General features: G+C 30.5%; 2 protein-coding genes across 2 annotated transcripts; one reads left to right on the top strand and one right to left on the bottom strand.

Moving 5' to 3' along the window:
• Positions 1 to 6220: 6220 nt before the first annotated feature.
• LOC130798505 (protein ROLLING AND ERECT LEAF 2-like) lies at positions 6221 to 11168 on the top strand. The gene is made up of 4 exons (XM_057661528.1): positions 6221 to 7733; positions 8649 to 8872; positions 9410 to 9633; positions 9713 to 11168. The coding sequence occupies exons 1-4, from the start codon at positions 6893 to 6895 to the stop codon at positions 10536 to 10538; spliced, it is 2115 nt and encodes a 704-aa protein (XP_057517511.1). The 5' UTR covers positions 6221 to 6892; the 3' UTR covers positions 10539 to 11168.
• Positions 11169 to 12258: 1090 nt separating this feature from the next.
• LOC130798514 (protein CHAPERONE-LIKE PROTEIN OF POR1, chloroplastic) lies at positions 12259 to 16734 on the bottom strand. The gene is made up of 3 exons (XM_057661538.1): positions 16023 to 16734; positions 13839 to 14199; positions 12259 to 12666 (listed from the first exon to the last, which is right to left on the bottom strand). Exons 1-3 carry the CDS (start codon positions 16314 to 16316, stop codon positions 12491 to 12493), a joined length of 831 nt encoding a protein of 276 aa, XP_057517521.1. The 5' UTR covers positions 16317 to 16734; the 3' UTR covers positions 12259 to 12490.

Raw genomic sequence — 16734 nt, 5'->3', positions numbered from 1 at the left:
ATCTCCAATTCTACTCCAATTTTAATCAATTCTACTCATGGCTTCTTTTATAAAACCTCAACTTGATTTTTTTAAATCCCCAATTCTACTCCAATTTTAAACAGCTTTTCCCTACAAAAATCTAATTAAATTTATCTCATAGAAGTCAACATCCTTCTAAAAATCACTTCTTTTCATTTTCATCATGACAATTTGTAAGAGAGCTATTTATTACTTAGACAACACTCTCAACAACAAAAAAAAATAAAAATAAATAAATAAAATAAAAAATTTACAATTTTTTTTACTGAAAATTGAAAAAAATGAAACTTAACAACAAAAGTTAAACACTGAAATTAGCAAAATTCTCAACATAAAATGTATCTGAAGAACATTTTGAGAAATTTAATGCTACGATTTTGAGAACATTTTGAGAAATTCATTTAAAATAACAAAGTTAAGCACAAAGTAAAAAACCCATTATCTAAAAGTGAAGTACTACTATTCAGTAATCTTAAATTTGACTTAATCTTTAACCTTTCTGATTATTCCCACCATAAAAATGGCAGAATGGGAGGGTGGAACGGGTGATGAAGGAGAAGAAGATAAACTAAAAGGAACAGTCAAAATGGTTTAATGGTTGAAAAGGGTTTGTCTTCATTGCTTCTAATTTACAAACTGAAAAATGAAAATGAATATGAACATGAACAGGTTTGATCATTTTGCTAGTGAAATCTCAAAAGTTGAATACTCAAAAGCTGAATTTGGATGAGGAATAAGAAAACGAAGAAGCCATTGATGATGAAGAAGAAAGTTGTTTTTGGTGAAGAAGAAAAATTTGTTCAACTAGTTAAAGGTAAAAAGAATCTTTTAAAGTGGAGACACTTCAAAGTTTGAGCATTTAAAAAATAAACGAAAGTTTAAACCTTTAAAAACAAATGAGATAAAGTTCGTACATATTAAATCAAATTTTTCAAAATTTAATCTAAAATATGTAAAGGTTGAATTTTCGATCTTAATTCCTTAATTTTCTTATTCAAATAATTTTTATTTCTGTTTAATTTACAGCCTAAGAGCTGTCACTGATACAAATAAATGAGTTGGGATGCTAATAAAAATAACTTATATTTTTATAATTTAACTTGGTTGAATTCAAAACTTTCTACTCTAATAAATAATCACTCAGGGTAAATTATCTCCTTGCCGACGAACTGACCATGGTGCAACATTTAATTAATGAAAATAAATTTGTTGTATGCAAGGAAAGGCCCATGGGACTGCTAAATGTCGATGAACATGTATAAGTACTTTTTTCGTCCCATTAGTTTTACTATATTTATTATTTTGCTCCGTTTAATAAATTTGCTATATTCTCATAATATTATATTTTTTAAAATTCTTATCTACGCATTTATTTTATTTTTTAACGTCATTTACGTATTTCTTCCATTCAATACAATCATACTTTTTACTCACTTTTAATTTTTTATTTACTTAAATTTTATATAATTTTTTTGGTTTGCTTAAATATGCTAAACCTCTACCTTTAGATCCGCAAGACCTACAAATACAAGGATACAAACCAATTGGGGGTTTGAAATGGTTGGATCTATGTGGGACCTTTAGCTTCAGAATTGAAGGCCCAATTATATGGGCCTTACTTGACAAATTTACTGACACATAGAGTATTCACAAATCTTTAAGACAACTCTTCTTGTATGAGACCGTCTTATCATGAGATGAGTTCGTATAATAGCCTATTTCTTCAATTGATTGTTTTAAGATCATAAGTAATCATTTTATGATTATAAGTAATAATTCCAAGACTATAAAAAGTAATTATATTAAAATTATAAGTGAGCACTTTAACGTTATAAGTGATCATTTTAAGACAAAAAATGTATATTGGGCCAACCCAACACTATGAGACCATTTCATTTAAGAATTTTTTATTTTAAATGAGACGATTTTATGGTGAGATTTCTTTAATTAAAATATTCAATTTATACTTAATGTCTTATAGTGATTATTTATAACTTTAAAATGATCATTTATATTTCGAAACTAATCGTTTTTTATAGTTTTAAAGTGATAATTTATAACATTAAAGTGATCACTTTTTTACAAATCTAAATTTTAAAAACAGACTTTTCTCATGATAAGAAGATTTATGCTTTTGATTTTTAATTGGAAATGAAATAGACAAATAATTTTATAAATTAATTTAAACGAATAATTTGAAGACAATAATCAAAAAGAAAATATTGTAAAATAAAAGGCATAGAACAAAATAAAAAATGTCTCACATTCAAAAGTATATATTTGCTTTTTAAAATTTGCTATATTGTTATAAATTTACTTTTCTTAGGGGAGTGGGTGGATTGTTGAGACTTGAGAATTGGGAGGTATTTTTACGTATAAAAATAAAGATATACAATTTGTAATTTTTCTGATATTGACATTTATATGGTAATTGAGGAGGGAGAATGTTGTATTATAATTTTAATGTTGACATTAGGGTGGTAATACATACGTTATATACTAAATAAAAAAGTATGTTCCGATTATTAAAGTCTCAATATATATGTTATATATTTTGTTACTTTTTCTGCAGAAAGTTTGTTGGCTTAAAAGTATAAACGTAACACATACATTTTCGTACATGGTGTTAAAGCAGTGGAATAAGACACTCAACTTTTCCGCTGGTTTAAAAGTCATTTACCAAATACTATTGTTATTGTTTGATCAACCATAAAGTTATAAGATAAAAGCCAACCACAAAACCAACAAAAAAAAAAAAACTAGTCACTCCGCCCTCTTAATTTGACTAATTTTCTATTTCGATTTGTTCTAGTGAATTTTTTTTTAATTATTTTGAACATGACCCCACAATTAAAGCACTTTTTTACTTTCAATTTTTTTTCTCTTATTTTCCCAATAAAAAGGATAATAAACCTAATTCACCGATTCAAATTTTAAATGTCGTGTCAAGCTGCAAAATTGTGATATATGAGTAAGTGCCAAACACCCACAGTAATACAAATTTATATTTTTTTTATACTTTTAACATTATATTATACTTGTTACATTTGTCTTATTTAAATGTTTCGAATTATTTAATACATCATTATTTTTGGTGAAAGTTAAAAAATAGAAGTAATAATTTTTAGATTTTATACAAGCTCCTTATTTAGCGAGTAAAATAGTTGTAGAGGGGAAGAATTACCATTTTTTTCATGTATAGATATAGAGTAATAAAAGCTCCTTAGTAAGGTTGGTAAGAGTAGTATATTGTCTTTAACTTTCAGCTCTCTCGACAGACACTTATTACAAAGTAAGTAAACGGAGTAACGTACTGCATTAATTTCCATGCATTGAAACACCTTTTATTCGTACAAAATCTAAGTTAATCATGGTGATAATACTAATAAAATAATTAAAAAATTTATTTATTAAAATCATAGATCTATAAGTACTTGCCACCTGTGATTTAACAAATTGATAAATCATCGTTATTTACCTAGCAAACCTCTTTATTCCCCCATTTTTGGTTCATATAGGACTACTTTTCAGTTAGGGAGTGGTCGAGTGGATGAATGTACTTCCTCCGTTCTGAAATAGTCGTTACATAAGAATTATTGGTACTATTTATCTTTCAAGCTTATTTTATATATTGCGACTAACGTATTAGAAAAAATATAGTCATGTGAGATATTGTTTGAATCGTTTAATCAAATACTTTCATAATATCAAATTTTTATACTATTTTTAATTAAGCATAGCTTAAAATATAAATAATTAAAGTTACGCATTAGATTGGATAAAAAGTGAAATCTAACAAGTAAATATCAAACATACATTTGTATATCATACTCGATCATTAAATAGCTAAGAGTACAAATCTCATGAAAGTATCAAACATGACACATTATTACATCAAAAAGGAGACAAAAGTTTTTTGGTTTAAATGCTGAGACGAAAAATGCGTGGATAAAATGTAAAAATAAGTTAAGATAATAACATAAATAGTATTTGTCACGGATATAAAATGGGATAAATTCAATAAAATGACTAAAAAGATACATAGATTAATTCTATAACAATATGAAGTATTTGGATAACAATTTTAAGGAAAAAAGAAAAGAAGGAAATGGGAAAAGAGAGAAGGAAAAGGAACAAAAGAAAAATAAAAGAAAAATAACTCTTTTTGTTTTAGAAGTTGGGGAAGGAAAAAAATAAAAAAAAGATGCGAGATTAAGACTCTAAAAAAACCGGATCCTTAAATATCGCCACCCTTTTCATTTTATCACCACCCCCCTCAAAATGAAATTACGAATTTGCCCCTGATTTTTAAAAAATTACAATTTTGCCACTCATTTCAAATTTCTTATTTATAATAATAATAATATTAATAATAATAATAATAATAATAATATTAATAATAATAATAATTATTATTATTATTATATCAATAACAATAATAATAATAATTAACTTTTTTATATTCTTCAAAAAGAATATAAATAAAACTAATAATAATAATAATAATAATAATAACACAATAATAAAATTAAAAAATAATTATTATTATTCATAAAGAAAAAAAAATTGAATCGCCCAAAACCGGGCGATTGGACCCCGGTTCAATCGCCTAATTTTTGGCGATTCACTTTTTTTTTTCTTTTTGGAAAATTTATAATAATAATAATAATAATAATAATAATAATAATAATAATAATAACAACAATAATAATAATATTATTAACTTTTTTATATTCTTTTAAATAATAATAATAATAATAATAATAATAATAATAATAATAATAATATAATAATAATAATAATAATAATAATAATAATAATAATAATAATAATAATAATATATTAAGAATAGATATGCATTATATTAATTTAATATTAGTAATAAAGAGAAAGTATTTTAAAGAAGTGTGAATTATAATAATAATGATAATAATAATAATAGTAAATAAATAAAAATAAAAAATCAATCAAAAGCTTTAAAATTACCGTTTTATTCTCTTGATCTTCCATTTTTCTTTCTTTTCTTTTTGCTTTGATTTTTCACCACTAATTGTTAAAGATTGGATTATGTTGATATATATAATAAGGAAAGATTGAGTTTTAAGGAGAATTCCAAAAACCATTTTACTAATTGAGCCTTTTTAACCATTGTAAATGTAAATTAATTAATTGTGATCAATTCACCATATGGAAAAACTAAAATTCTTCAATATTGATTTTTAAAGTGAGTGAAGAATAAATAATCAAATTACTCCAATAGTGAACAACATTAAAAATGGGAAAAAATTGAAGAAAAAGAGTAAAAACTCTTAGTATACCGTGCCTTACTAATATCAAACACAATTTTCCAAAAGTTAATAATATTATTATTGTTGTTATTAATATTATTATTATTATTATTATTATTATTCAATATCGACATCCGTATTAATCATAATAATAATTAACTTTTTTATATTCTTAAAAAAGAATAATGATTATTATTATTATTATTATTATGATTATTATTATTATTATTATTATTATTATTATTATTATTATTATTATTACGGTTATTATTATTATTATTATTATTATTATTATTATTAGTTGAGCTTTTTTAAGCATCGTAAATGTAAATTAATTAATTGTAATCAATTCACCATATGGGAAAACTAAAAGTCTTAATTTGAATCTGCATGGATTTTTTAATCATTATTATTATTATTATTATTATTATTATTATTATTTAAAAGAATATAAAAAAGTTAATAATAATATTATTGTTGTTATTAATATTAATATTATTATTATTATTATTATTATTATTATTATTATTTTTATTATTATTATTATTATTATAAATTTTCCAAAAAAAAATAAAAAAAAATAAAAAAAATTGAATCGCCCAAAAATGGGCGATTCAAATATTTTTTTTTTTGGAAAATTTATAATAATAATAATAATAACCGTAATAATAATAATAATAATAATCATAATAATAATAATAATAATCATAATAGTAATAATAATAATGATAATAATAATAATAATAATAATTTTAATAATAATAATAATCATAATGGCATTTTCGAAATTTTAAAACTTCAAAGGCAAAAAAGTAATTTCAAGGGGTGACGAAAATATTAAAAGGAGGTGCGAAGTATAATAATACCCAAAAAAAAATTTTTTATCTAACTTTTTGAAGCCCTTTCCTTTTCAAAGCCTAAGAAAACAAATTTTAGTTATTGAACATTAACAAATAATTATTTTTAAATATTATTAGTATCTAAACACAAGAAATGCAAGTAGGAACAAAAACCAACGGAAAAAACCTTTCTCGAGCCCCTTGCCACCATTAGTAGTACCCAAGCTTGAATTCTTCCTGCTCTCTTTTCTCTGTCACCCTTCTTTACCTATTTTCATCTCCTCTCCATTTTCTTCCTCTAAATTCAGCTTAGTAAAAGAAAGCCAAGAAACTTTAGGAAAAAATAAAATCCAGCTAATTTCCAAGTTTCTAAATTCCTCTGTTTTCTCTTTTTCTTTGAAAAAATTGTCTAAAGTTATAATCTTTTTATCAAACAAGAACAGGGTTTTTGATTCTTAAAAAAAGCATTTCAACTGTTTTAAGATTAGACATAAAATGGGTTTTTGGAGAACATTTTACAGAATAAATTTGCTTTAAATCCGATATGAGGAAAGACAAAAACTAACTCCATTTTTATAAGACACCCAGATAACCCTAAAGCTTTAATCTTTTGTATATTTTCATGTTAAAAAAGAAGACAAAAGTGGAGTAAAAATGCTTTTCTTTTAAAACCAAAAACCCATATTTTTCAAATCTATTTTTTTTTCATTTTTTTGCTGAATTTTTTCATTTTTTTCAACAAAAATGGGATGTGTAGCATCAAGAATAGGAGAAGAAGAAGAAGAAGCGGTAGCAATTTGTAGAGAAAGAAAAAAGTTAATGAAATTAGCAGTAGAAAAAAGATATGAACTTGCAGATGCTCATTGTAGGTACTGTCATTCTTTATATGCAGTTGCAGCTGCTATAAAACTCTTTGTTGCAAGACATTCAACACCTTCATCACCATTTTTAATCACTTTCCCACCTCCAAATTGTTCTCCTTCTTCTCTAAATTCACCCTCACAAGCAGAAAAAGTAACCACAAATCCAATTCTTCTGCAACAAAACCCTTCTCAACCTACCATTACTTCACATGAAGATGAAAATCTCCATTGTTGTGAACAGGAAAAAGAAAGTAAAAGGAATTTTAATGATACCCAACAACAACAAACTTATGGGTATTACTCTTTGAGTTTGCCAATGTCAATGCCAACCCCTCAAACAGATTTTGATGGGTGGGATTTTTTCAACCCATTTTATGGTGTCCGACCTGAGTCCATATGCCCCGGGTATGGATCTTTTGGGGGTGAAGATTTGAAGGCAGTGAGGGAGGAAGAAGGATTACCTGAATTGGAAAAGGAAGAAGAGAGGGAAGTGCAAAAAAGTATAAGCAATGTTATGGAAGATAATAATGGTAATAATGTTAAGGTAATGGATGAAAAGGGGTTAAATGTTATTGATAAACCAGTAAGAGGAAAAGAATTGTTGGATGCATTGAAGGATATTGAAGATCATTTTATTAGGGCTTATGATTCTGGTAAAGAGGTTTCTAGGATGCTTGAAGCTAATAAGATGCATATGCAATCTGGTCTTGATGAAATTAAAGGTGAATTTCTCAGCATGATTGTGTATTTTTACTTATTTTACTTTGCAGCCAGTCTCTCAGTCTATCTAAGAGATGTCTTACATCAAAGCTTATTGCCTACTCTTACTCTACATTTTCTTTCAGAGATGTTTCTCACAAGAACTTGTTTAGTATGTGTCTTGATGAAATTAGTCGCTACGCTTACGTACTAACTACTATTCATTGATCCATATTGTTTAACTCCGGTTCTTTACTATATATAAAAAAAAATAGTAAGGTGTGATCTCGTTTCATTTGAGATTTTGCGTCAGTTCATATTTTTCAATTAAAAATAAGTTAAAATAGTACATTGGGTAGCATGAAAACATGAAGTTTAAGGAGCAAGTTTTTTGTTTGATGTGATTGTTTTTCTGAAAAATCTTATGACAGGATAATTGTAGAATATGCCGAATTAGTATATTATTTGATTTTGGATTTAATTAGCTTGGATATTCTAAAGGATACTAATATTGCTGTCTTCTGCACATGAAAAATTTTTAGAAGATTTTTTTGTAAAAACCTCTAATGATTCTGCATAGGGTACTTGTGAGTTAAGAATTGTGATAGTTGTGGTAATTAGGCGGTGACAATTTGTCATATACTCATCCCATGGGTCTACTCATGTGGACAGACCCATGGGGCATCCATGGGCTCGGCCCAGAAACTCACGAATAATGATCGTTGACTTGCATACACACTTGTTCAGGTAACCATATGGTAGTATTTTCAACAAGTTGAAATGCTGTAAAACATTGTTCTTTTTGTTTACTGTGCATGAATCATGGTTTTAAACAAGTTCTGTACTGTTGCCTCTTAGATATTGTGAAGCATATATAGTATTTTGTTTGGTGGGAGTTTTTCATCTCTTCTGACTTGCTTGCTGCTGTTGGGTTGTAGAAAATTCAACAAAACTGATTCAGGCAATTACATGGCACCGATCCAATACAGCTCGGTCTTCCTCGTGTAAAAGTTTAGTGGCTTCAAGCTCGAAGAACTCTAGCTCGTGGGCAGAGTATAAAAACGATCTCTTTGATGATTATGGTGGCATGTCAGCCGGAAGCCATTCACTGACCTTAGGAAGGCTTTATGCTTGGGAAAAGAAGCTCTATGAAGAGGTTAAGGTATGAGTAGAAACTATCTTTCTACTTGGGCTTTAAATGTACTAACCTTATGATATTTGGCTGCATATCTGTTCTTGGAAATTTGATTTGATAAAAAATTCACCAAACCTTTTTGGGTGTAATGTAGCAATCTCTATGGGTCATGGAAGTGAGTCACATGATATAAAAGAGCTTGTTTGACGAATGGTTGTTAGCTGAAGCTGTTGATTGATTTGACTAGCTGAAAATATTGGCTGATAAGCCAATAGTTTATCCCAACCGTTCGTGCTATAGATGTTTTGTAAAAATTATTTGTTGGCATTGAAAAAGTATGCCGAAACCCAAAATCCAATAAAAAAGCAACTATTCATAGCATTATAGTTTTGACATAAAAACTAGCTTTTTAGTTGGCTTAAAAGTCATTTGCCAAATACTGTTTGACCAATCAAAAAGAAAGCAAAAGGCATAAGCCAACAATAAACCAAGAAAAAGTTGATTGTCAAACACCCCAGAATACGAGTCTCTTATATTGCTTTATTTTGGATGCGTGAAACGTAGGCTGGTGACGACATAAAAAAGTTGTATAAAAGAAAGTGTTCACAATTGAGAAACAAGGATGTTAAAGGAGGGAACACATTGTCTGTTGACAAGATTAGAGCTTCGGTGAAAGATCTCTACTCTCGAATTTTGGTAGCCCTCCGGAGAGCTGAATCCATATCCGAACAGATCGAGAAACTTGCTGACGAAGAACTACAGCCTCAAATCATTGAATTGCTGCAGGGGTAAGGAATTCCCCCCTATAGAGACCTAAAACATAGAATTTAGCTGAAATTTTCTCACTTCTATGTTCTTGCACTGCAGTTTGACTCGGTCCTGGCAGACGATGATGGCATCCCATGAATCCCAGAGCCACATAATATTTGAAGTTTCGACTTTCGATTGCCCATCGTATGGAAAGTTCTGCAATGATTCACACCGTCTTGCTACCTTACAACTGGAGGCCGAGATTCAGAATTGGCGCGAACGCTTTGTAGAGTATGTTGCTGCACAAAAATCTTATGTGGGTGTTCTTCACGGTTGGCTATCCAAGTTTATCGTCCCAGAAGTAGAATTTTGGTCTAAATTGAAGAGTTATGATGCACCATATCGTGCCAAAGGTCCCCCGTTGTACACAATATGTCGTGATTGGTTATCTTCCATGGAAAACTTGCCTGATAAGGCGGTTTCTATGGCGATGAAAACTCTTGCGAAGGACATCAGGGCGTTATGGGTTCAGCAAGGGGAGGAGCAAAACCAAAAGAGGAAAGTTGACAAAATGGTTAAAGGACTAGAGAAGAAGATGGTAGCATATCAGAAAGTAGAAGGAAGAATTCAGGATACTACTAAGCTTTTAGAGTATAAACACCCTTTAGAAATGGATGCACCAAGTCAGGATGATGATACCCAACAACACGAACCCGATTATTTATCAGAAAAGAAAGATACTTTAGACGGTTTCAAGCGACGATTGGAGTTTGAGAAAGAGAAACATCATCATTGCATGGAAGAAAGTCGAAGAATTACATTGAATGGATTTCAAACTGGATTTTCGTTGATTTTTGATGCTATGGTGCACTTCTCGACTGCTTCGCTGAAAATGTACAATGATTTGGTAAGTGATCATCAAAGTTTGAAGGGCGAATCATAGATAAGCATATAAGAAGGTTCCCTCATGTCGATAAAAACTGAACAAAAAATGAGTCGAGGTGCTAACCGGGGTGAAAGGGCCTTGAGTGTTTTTAAATCAAGGATTTTGTGTGTGGGGTTTGTACATTATATCTGCGCAGAAGCAGCTCGCTGAGGTGCAGGTAGAGGGATGATTACCCAAAATTTTGTTGTAAGACCAAAGAGTTCTTGATGCTTTACATCTCTCTTTGGCCTATAAATCTTAAGTTGTGTGTGTTAGGATTGTCACTTGTCAGGGCATTCTTCGGATGTTGTATGTTTTAGAACAAATTCATCATTATCTATGACCAACCAAACAATGTTTGCTCCAAACATCTCAAGTTTTAGTACAAATTTGCAGTTAATCCTTTTTTTTGAATTTAGCTTAAATTGCTCAAAAATAGTTTAAAAGTGAAATAATTTGCTTTTTATAACTCTTGAAAAGACAAGCAAATCATGAGATAAACTCTGGTTATACTTGCTAAAATAAAAAATGATGCCCATCAGGCACCAACAATGATTATTGTCTATTTTGAGGCTTGGGAGCAAGATTTTTTTTAATTTACCTTAATGGAAGCTAAAGATTTTGATTATGAATCATTTGGTTAAGAGGATGTATGGGTAAATAATGATTATTTGAGAAAGTAGTAAATCACCCTTTTATGTCAACATTTTATTGGTAGGCTTTTGAAATTTTATTTAATTTTTTTTATTTTATTTATTTTAATATTATATATTTTGTCTTTTTATGGTTATTTGCAAATAACCGTTATTCTTTAGGATTTTTTATTTGGTTAAATAGTACTCTCTTTGTCCCTCTCAATTTACACCTATTTTCATTTTAGTTTGCCTCACTCTTTTTTGCACCCTTTTCTTTTTTTTGACAATGACTCAACTTTCTTTAAATCTCGTTTAGAAACTTATTTTTGCTCTTCATCTTAACCACTCATTTCTATCATCCACTTGTTTTTTTTGTCTTATTTCCAAATAAATTTCACTTTTCATTAAATTTAATCCAATATAATTTAAATGCATTCTAATACGAATGAAGAGACTATAAATAGTTCATCTGTAATTGAGAATGTACTCCAATAGCATCTAACAAGAGCTCATCGGAAATGAAAAGACCTAAAAAAACTAACCTATTCAAAACTTTTGCTTTGCCCAATAATGCTTGAAGTTGGTCAGGATTAGGAATCAGGCTTTTCTAGAGAATTCTAGGTCAAAGATCACATGACTAAGTTGAGCAACCAATAAATGTTCTTCATCATAACATAATAATAATAATAATAATAATAATAATAATAATACAAACATTTGGTACAAACTAGCTATCCCTAAACAGAGGCATCAAATGACTAGAATAAAACCCATTACATTCCTGTTGAGCATAACCCGATGCAAGCGCTGGGGCAGCTTGTTGTGCTGGCCCGACATGAATTTAATTTGATCATCGTGGTCTTGACTAGTTGGGGCAAACCCAACATGATTGTTACCAGGGATCAGGCGTATTTTAGGCCTGGGATTTGGCCCGGCTTGAGCCTGCCACTAACGTGGCCTACTTGATGATCAATTCTATGAGAACAGGGCACTAACAAGAGATTGCATATATTCGATCCCCCAAGCCCCGTCTAGATGGAACCTACTTAATGACATTGAGGTAATGAAATGTTGTAACGTTATGTGACTTACTAAATCAAAAGTTTCTTCGATTTAAAGATACGTATATATAACTCATGATGCCACACTTTATGCACAAAAGTGCATAATAGGCGAGACTTTCACAGTATTTACTTCAAATAAATGAAAATTCTGCTATTTATATATTTCATTTGTACATAACATGAACTAGACATCCTAAAAATGCAAAGATTTAATGAAGAAAAAACTACAAGTCTTTAATTTTGACTGCAAGATATACAACTCTATTAGAGCCTACCTAAGATATAGAGAGACCAAAAACTGAGAGAGGATGATAAATTCACTGATAACAGCGGCTGGAGAGTGCAGACCGAGGAAAGGAACGATATCTACTTGAAGCCAGTTTTCGACAGCTGAACCGACTACTGCTCCAGCAACAAGTCCTCCTGCTGTGATCAGAGTGGCTTTCCCTGCAAGACGTAAACACCATATAATCAACATGGCAATTACAACCCATAAAATAGAGTGTGCGATGAAAGGACTAGAACATAATTATAATATGTAGTAAAGAACTACAGCACACAATTATCACAGTGCAAAAACAAGGCCCCATCGCATTTTTAGGTTTTCAAAAAGCCCAAACCAATATTTTCCGCGTAGTAAAGGTGTAAAAAAAACCCGTTTATAGGGATATCTCAAGCTTTCGGCTGGCATTTGGCGTTAAAAGAACCACATCACTGTTCCGATACCGTGATTGCGATTGTTAGTGCATTTTTTACACTATGACGATTATACGCAATTACAGGGTTGAAATATTAATAGGGTCCGTAAACTAAATTTAGCAACTTTCTTGTTCAGCAATCAGGACAGTAGAGATACTTTTGTTTGCAGTTAAAGCATAACTAGCAAAATAATATCTCTTTCTCCTTGTTACCGAGTCCGAAATCTTGTTATAATTGCTTTGGGAACAGCATATAGCTAATTGAGATTAAAGGAAATACTCTTAGGCAACAGATTCATCATCATGTTTCTAATTTTTTCCTACATAAGCTTTCTATACTAATTGCACGTTCACATTTTGCATGACACCATCTGTATGAAAACGTAAGTTATAAGAGAGAATTCAAATGACATTGACATGCAATAGCACAAGACCTTTACAAGGCGTTTGGTCTTAAATGGTGGTTATGAGAATGCATTTTAGTTTTAATTTTCATAAAAATAAGCTAAGTCATTCACATAATATCGAGCTCCCCGACTCACCCTCAAACATGTGTTTTCCATCATAATTTTTCATTACTACCTAATACCACTTTTCCTAGTAATAATGGATAGGAATGAATCTTTTGAAGAAAAAGACTAATTAGAGTTGAACAACATGATCATAAAGATTGTCAAGTACAATAATGCTCTACAAGTCTACACTAGGCTTTAATCTTCAAGTGCACGTGAGTCTATCATCATCATAATCATCATTCCAATGAGTCCCGCCTAAGGCAGGGTCTGAAGAGGGCGGGAAAGTGCCATGAGTGGTGAGTCTATAAAAGTATAATGTCCGAATTTTAAATCCGTATAAATCGGAAACCTTGACGTTGCAGAGTAACTGCACTTAATGAAGGCAGAAATTTCGAGAGGGGCGTACCTAATTTTACGTTTCTTTTAGTCATGAAGTACAAGGATGCTCCGAAACTGGTGGCCAGTATAAATCCAGGAACATCTGCACCAGCCACAGCTCCCGCAGAAGATGACGACGCTCCATTAATATAAGTCAAAGCCATCATAGCACCATAAACACCAGCTTGAACTCCAAGGTCTGACACAGGCGGCTTTTCAACCACAACAAGAGGACTCTTCATTGTCGATTGAAGCCATTGAGGCATAGTTCCTGTACCCTGAGTGTTGGCAGGTTGGACATCAGCAAAGCGAATGCTGTTGTTCACAACTTTTCCAGCTCTACGCTGTGTTAAACTTTTCATGAGCAACATATCGTATGCAGCTTCTATCTGAAAATACACAAACGAATAATCTCAATGAAAGATAATAATAAAGAGATTACATATCATTTGGTTGGCAATAGAAAGAAAACTAGATCATTATTATGATATGATACCAACTTCATTTTACAGCTAAATAGAAGAACAAAAAAAGGGGTTTTCAGGTGAAAAGAATAAAACCATATCAAGGAACCAACTCAACCAAAAGCTTAAGCTTAAGCTGATGGTTGAGTCCCCAGGATATGTTGTATACTCTAACATACCCCCTTACCCCTCACACGAAAGCCCTTTGGGTTAGAAGTGTGGATGCAGCACAAGGCCACCTTATACCTGGCGTTAAAGATTCTACTTTAAATGAGGGGTGGTTGAGATTTAAACCTGTGACCTCTTGTCACGCTAGCTCTGATAATCATGTCAAAGAACCAACTCAACCAAAAACTTAAGCTGATGATTGAGGCCCCAACATATATTATATACTCTAAAAAACCATAACATTGATGAGTTGTAGTAGAAGAAACAAGATCATCATCGTAGTAAATAGTCTCTTCGTCTCACCACCACTCATCCCATTGATTGAAAGATTAGATGCTATGATTCTACAAATTAATGATAATAAAACCTACGCAATTAGTGGGGAAACATCACAAATTCATTCCTTATATAAGGAAAAACATCCTCTTAAGTTGCAAGTGATTGGCCAAAAATTTATAATTCTTTGGTTTGAATTATAATGGACTATATTAAAATGACTTATCAAATCGCGAGAACTTAGTCAATCAAAAATAACCTTTGTTATCAAAGGTCATGTTTCGTACATCTGAGACTCGCAATTCCTGCTGAGGTAGTGGAATGCTCTATAAGGAAAAACATCAAAATTCGGCCCTCTCATCACTGCACATTTATAAATGAAACCCTCTATTTCGACTCATGCATCAAATCCTTCATCCTAACAATACCTTCAAACTAAATTCAACATTATAAACATTTTGTATATCATAGCTACTCAATAAGACCCTCCTAATATCTTCCATCAAACTAGGAAAACAAAGATCACTTGCAAAGATCAATGCATCTCCATCAACAACCCAAATAATCATTTAGCATACTTCACAATTACATCAGCCTATATTCTAGCATGATCATTAAATTGCCATTAAAGCAACTCATCACAAAAAATGACAAAAACCAACTACTCCACTACTTCAAATTCTAAAGAGAAAAGATCAAAATCTAGCCACTCCCATTTAGGCCCGTTTGATTAGTGGTTTCTCATGGTAATGAAACTTTGATCACAAAAAAAATCTTTTATTTACAAATTTACTCTCTGGTAATGCATTGGAATGAATTTATGAAGAAAATAAGATGATTGAAATTAACCAGAGATTTTTCAACCAAAATCACAATAGTTTTTCATTCCCATTTAGTGTTATCCTTATTAATCTAGCTATACTTCACAATCAACACTTCGTTAAGGTCAATGAAAAGTTGATAGTCCATAACTAGGTACAAACATTAAAATTCAATTCATATGTAAAACCAAATAAATTCTCACAAAAAAGATTCAAAATTTAGGCCAATCATTACATCAACACTTGAAAGAATTCATCAAACTTACTGAAATTAATCACATGCAACACAATCATAAATAAACCCACATATAAATCCAAAACAAAAAACTTTTTCTCATTAACATTATTAGTTCACCATTAAAAACTATCAACAACAATAAAAAAAAAATCCATTAAAATCAATAATTAGTGAAAAATTGAAACCGGAAAAAAAGGACAAAAAGAAAAAGTAAAGGTGCTTAAAAATTTACACTTAAATTAAACCTGAGCAACAGTTTGAGGGTCATCTTTACAAGTGGCTAAAATTTTGTTTTTTGCCCTCAAAACTTCATCAAAAGATGCTCCTTCTGAGACACCCAAAAGCTTCAAAGCATTCTCCACCGACATACCAAACGGCGCCGAATCATCAGCCCGTGACCCGGCACGAACCACGGTGATTGATGGTAAAGAACGCCGGGAGGGTATAGAGACGGCCCAACAGCGTTTAGTCCAACTAGGTTGTGCTAAAGCCCGATGAAAACCCGGGTTTGTGGGCCTAATAGATAGAGAAGCTGACATCTTTTTAATGGGATTTTTCTAGCCAAACAAATATTTAAAGGATCTAAAAACAAATTATTTGTTTTGGGAAATGAAAAAAGGAAGAATCTTGATGAATATTATCAAAAGGGTAGTTGATTTTAATTGAAGACAATGTAAATTTGTGTTGGATAATCAACAAACTATTGTAAATGCTAAATGGGTATGTTTTGAGAATACATGTGGAAATTGGAATGTGGACCAACAAAATGAAGAAGATTGATATATTTGTTTTTGTTTTTTCCAAATTTTTTGGTTGAAAAAAAGAGTTGGAAATGAAAATAAATAAAAGGAATTTTGGAATTTATGTGATTAGAAAGAATCCAAGTTGCTTATTTAGCAAGAGTCTTAAAATGAGGACAATAGTTGCTTTGAAGTGAAGGCTTGTATTGAGCCCCCA

Source organism: Amaranthus tricolor, chromosome 1 (assembly GCF_026212465.1).
Source record: "Amaranthus tricolor cultivar Red isolate AtriRed21 chromosome 1, ASM2621246v1, whole genome shotgun sequence".
NCBI classification, from domain to species: Eukaryota; Viridiplantae; Streptophyta; class Magnoliopsida; order Caryophyllales; family Amaranthaceae; genus Amaranthus; species Amaranthus tricolor.
The sequence above is the reverse complement of the archived record's forward strand: the minus strand, read 5'-3'. Positions and strand labels throughout refer to the sequence as shown.

Bases quoted from the DNA above. Each gene is read 5' to 3' on its own strand.
- LOC130798505 (XM_057661528.1), top strand. From the start codon at position 6,893: ATGGGATGTGTAGCATCAAGAATAGGAGAAGAAGAAGAAGAAGCGGTA. The intron at 8,873-9,409 runs GTATGAGTAGAA...CGTGAAACGTAG, and splicing joins AGCTCTATGAAGAGGTTAAG to GCTGGTGACGACATAAAAAA. The intron at 9,634-9,712 runs GTAAGGAATTCC...CTTGCACTGCAG, and splicing joins ATCATTGAATTGCTGCAGGG to TTTGACTCGGTCCTGGCAGA.
- LOC130798514 (XM_057661538.1), bottom strand. From the start codon at position 16,316: ATGTCAGCTTCTCTATCTATTAGGCCCACAAACCCGGGTTTTCATCGG. The intron at 14,200-16,022 runs GTTTAATTTAAG...GTGTATTTTCAG, and splicing joins ACCCTCAAACTGTTGCTCAG to ATAGAAGCTGCATACGATAT. The intron at 12,667-13,838 runs GTACGCCCCTCT...TACGTCTTGCAG, and splicing joins TAAAAGAAACGTAAAATTAG to GGAAAGCCACTCTGATCACA.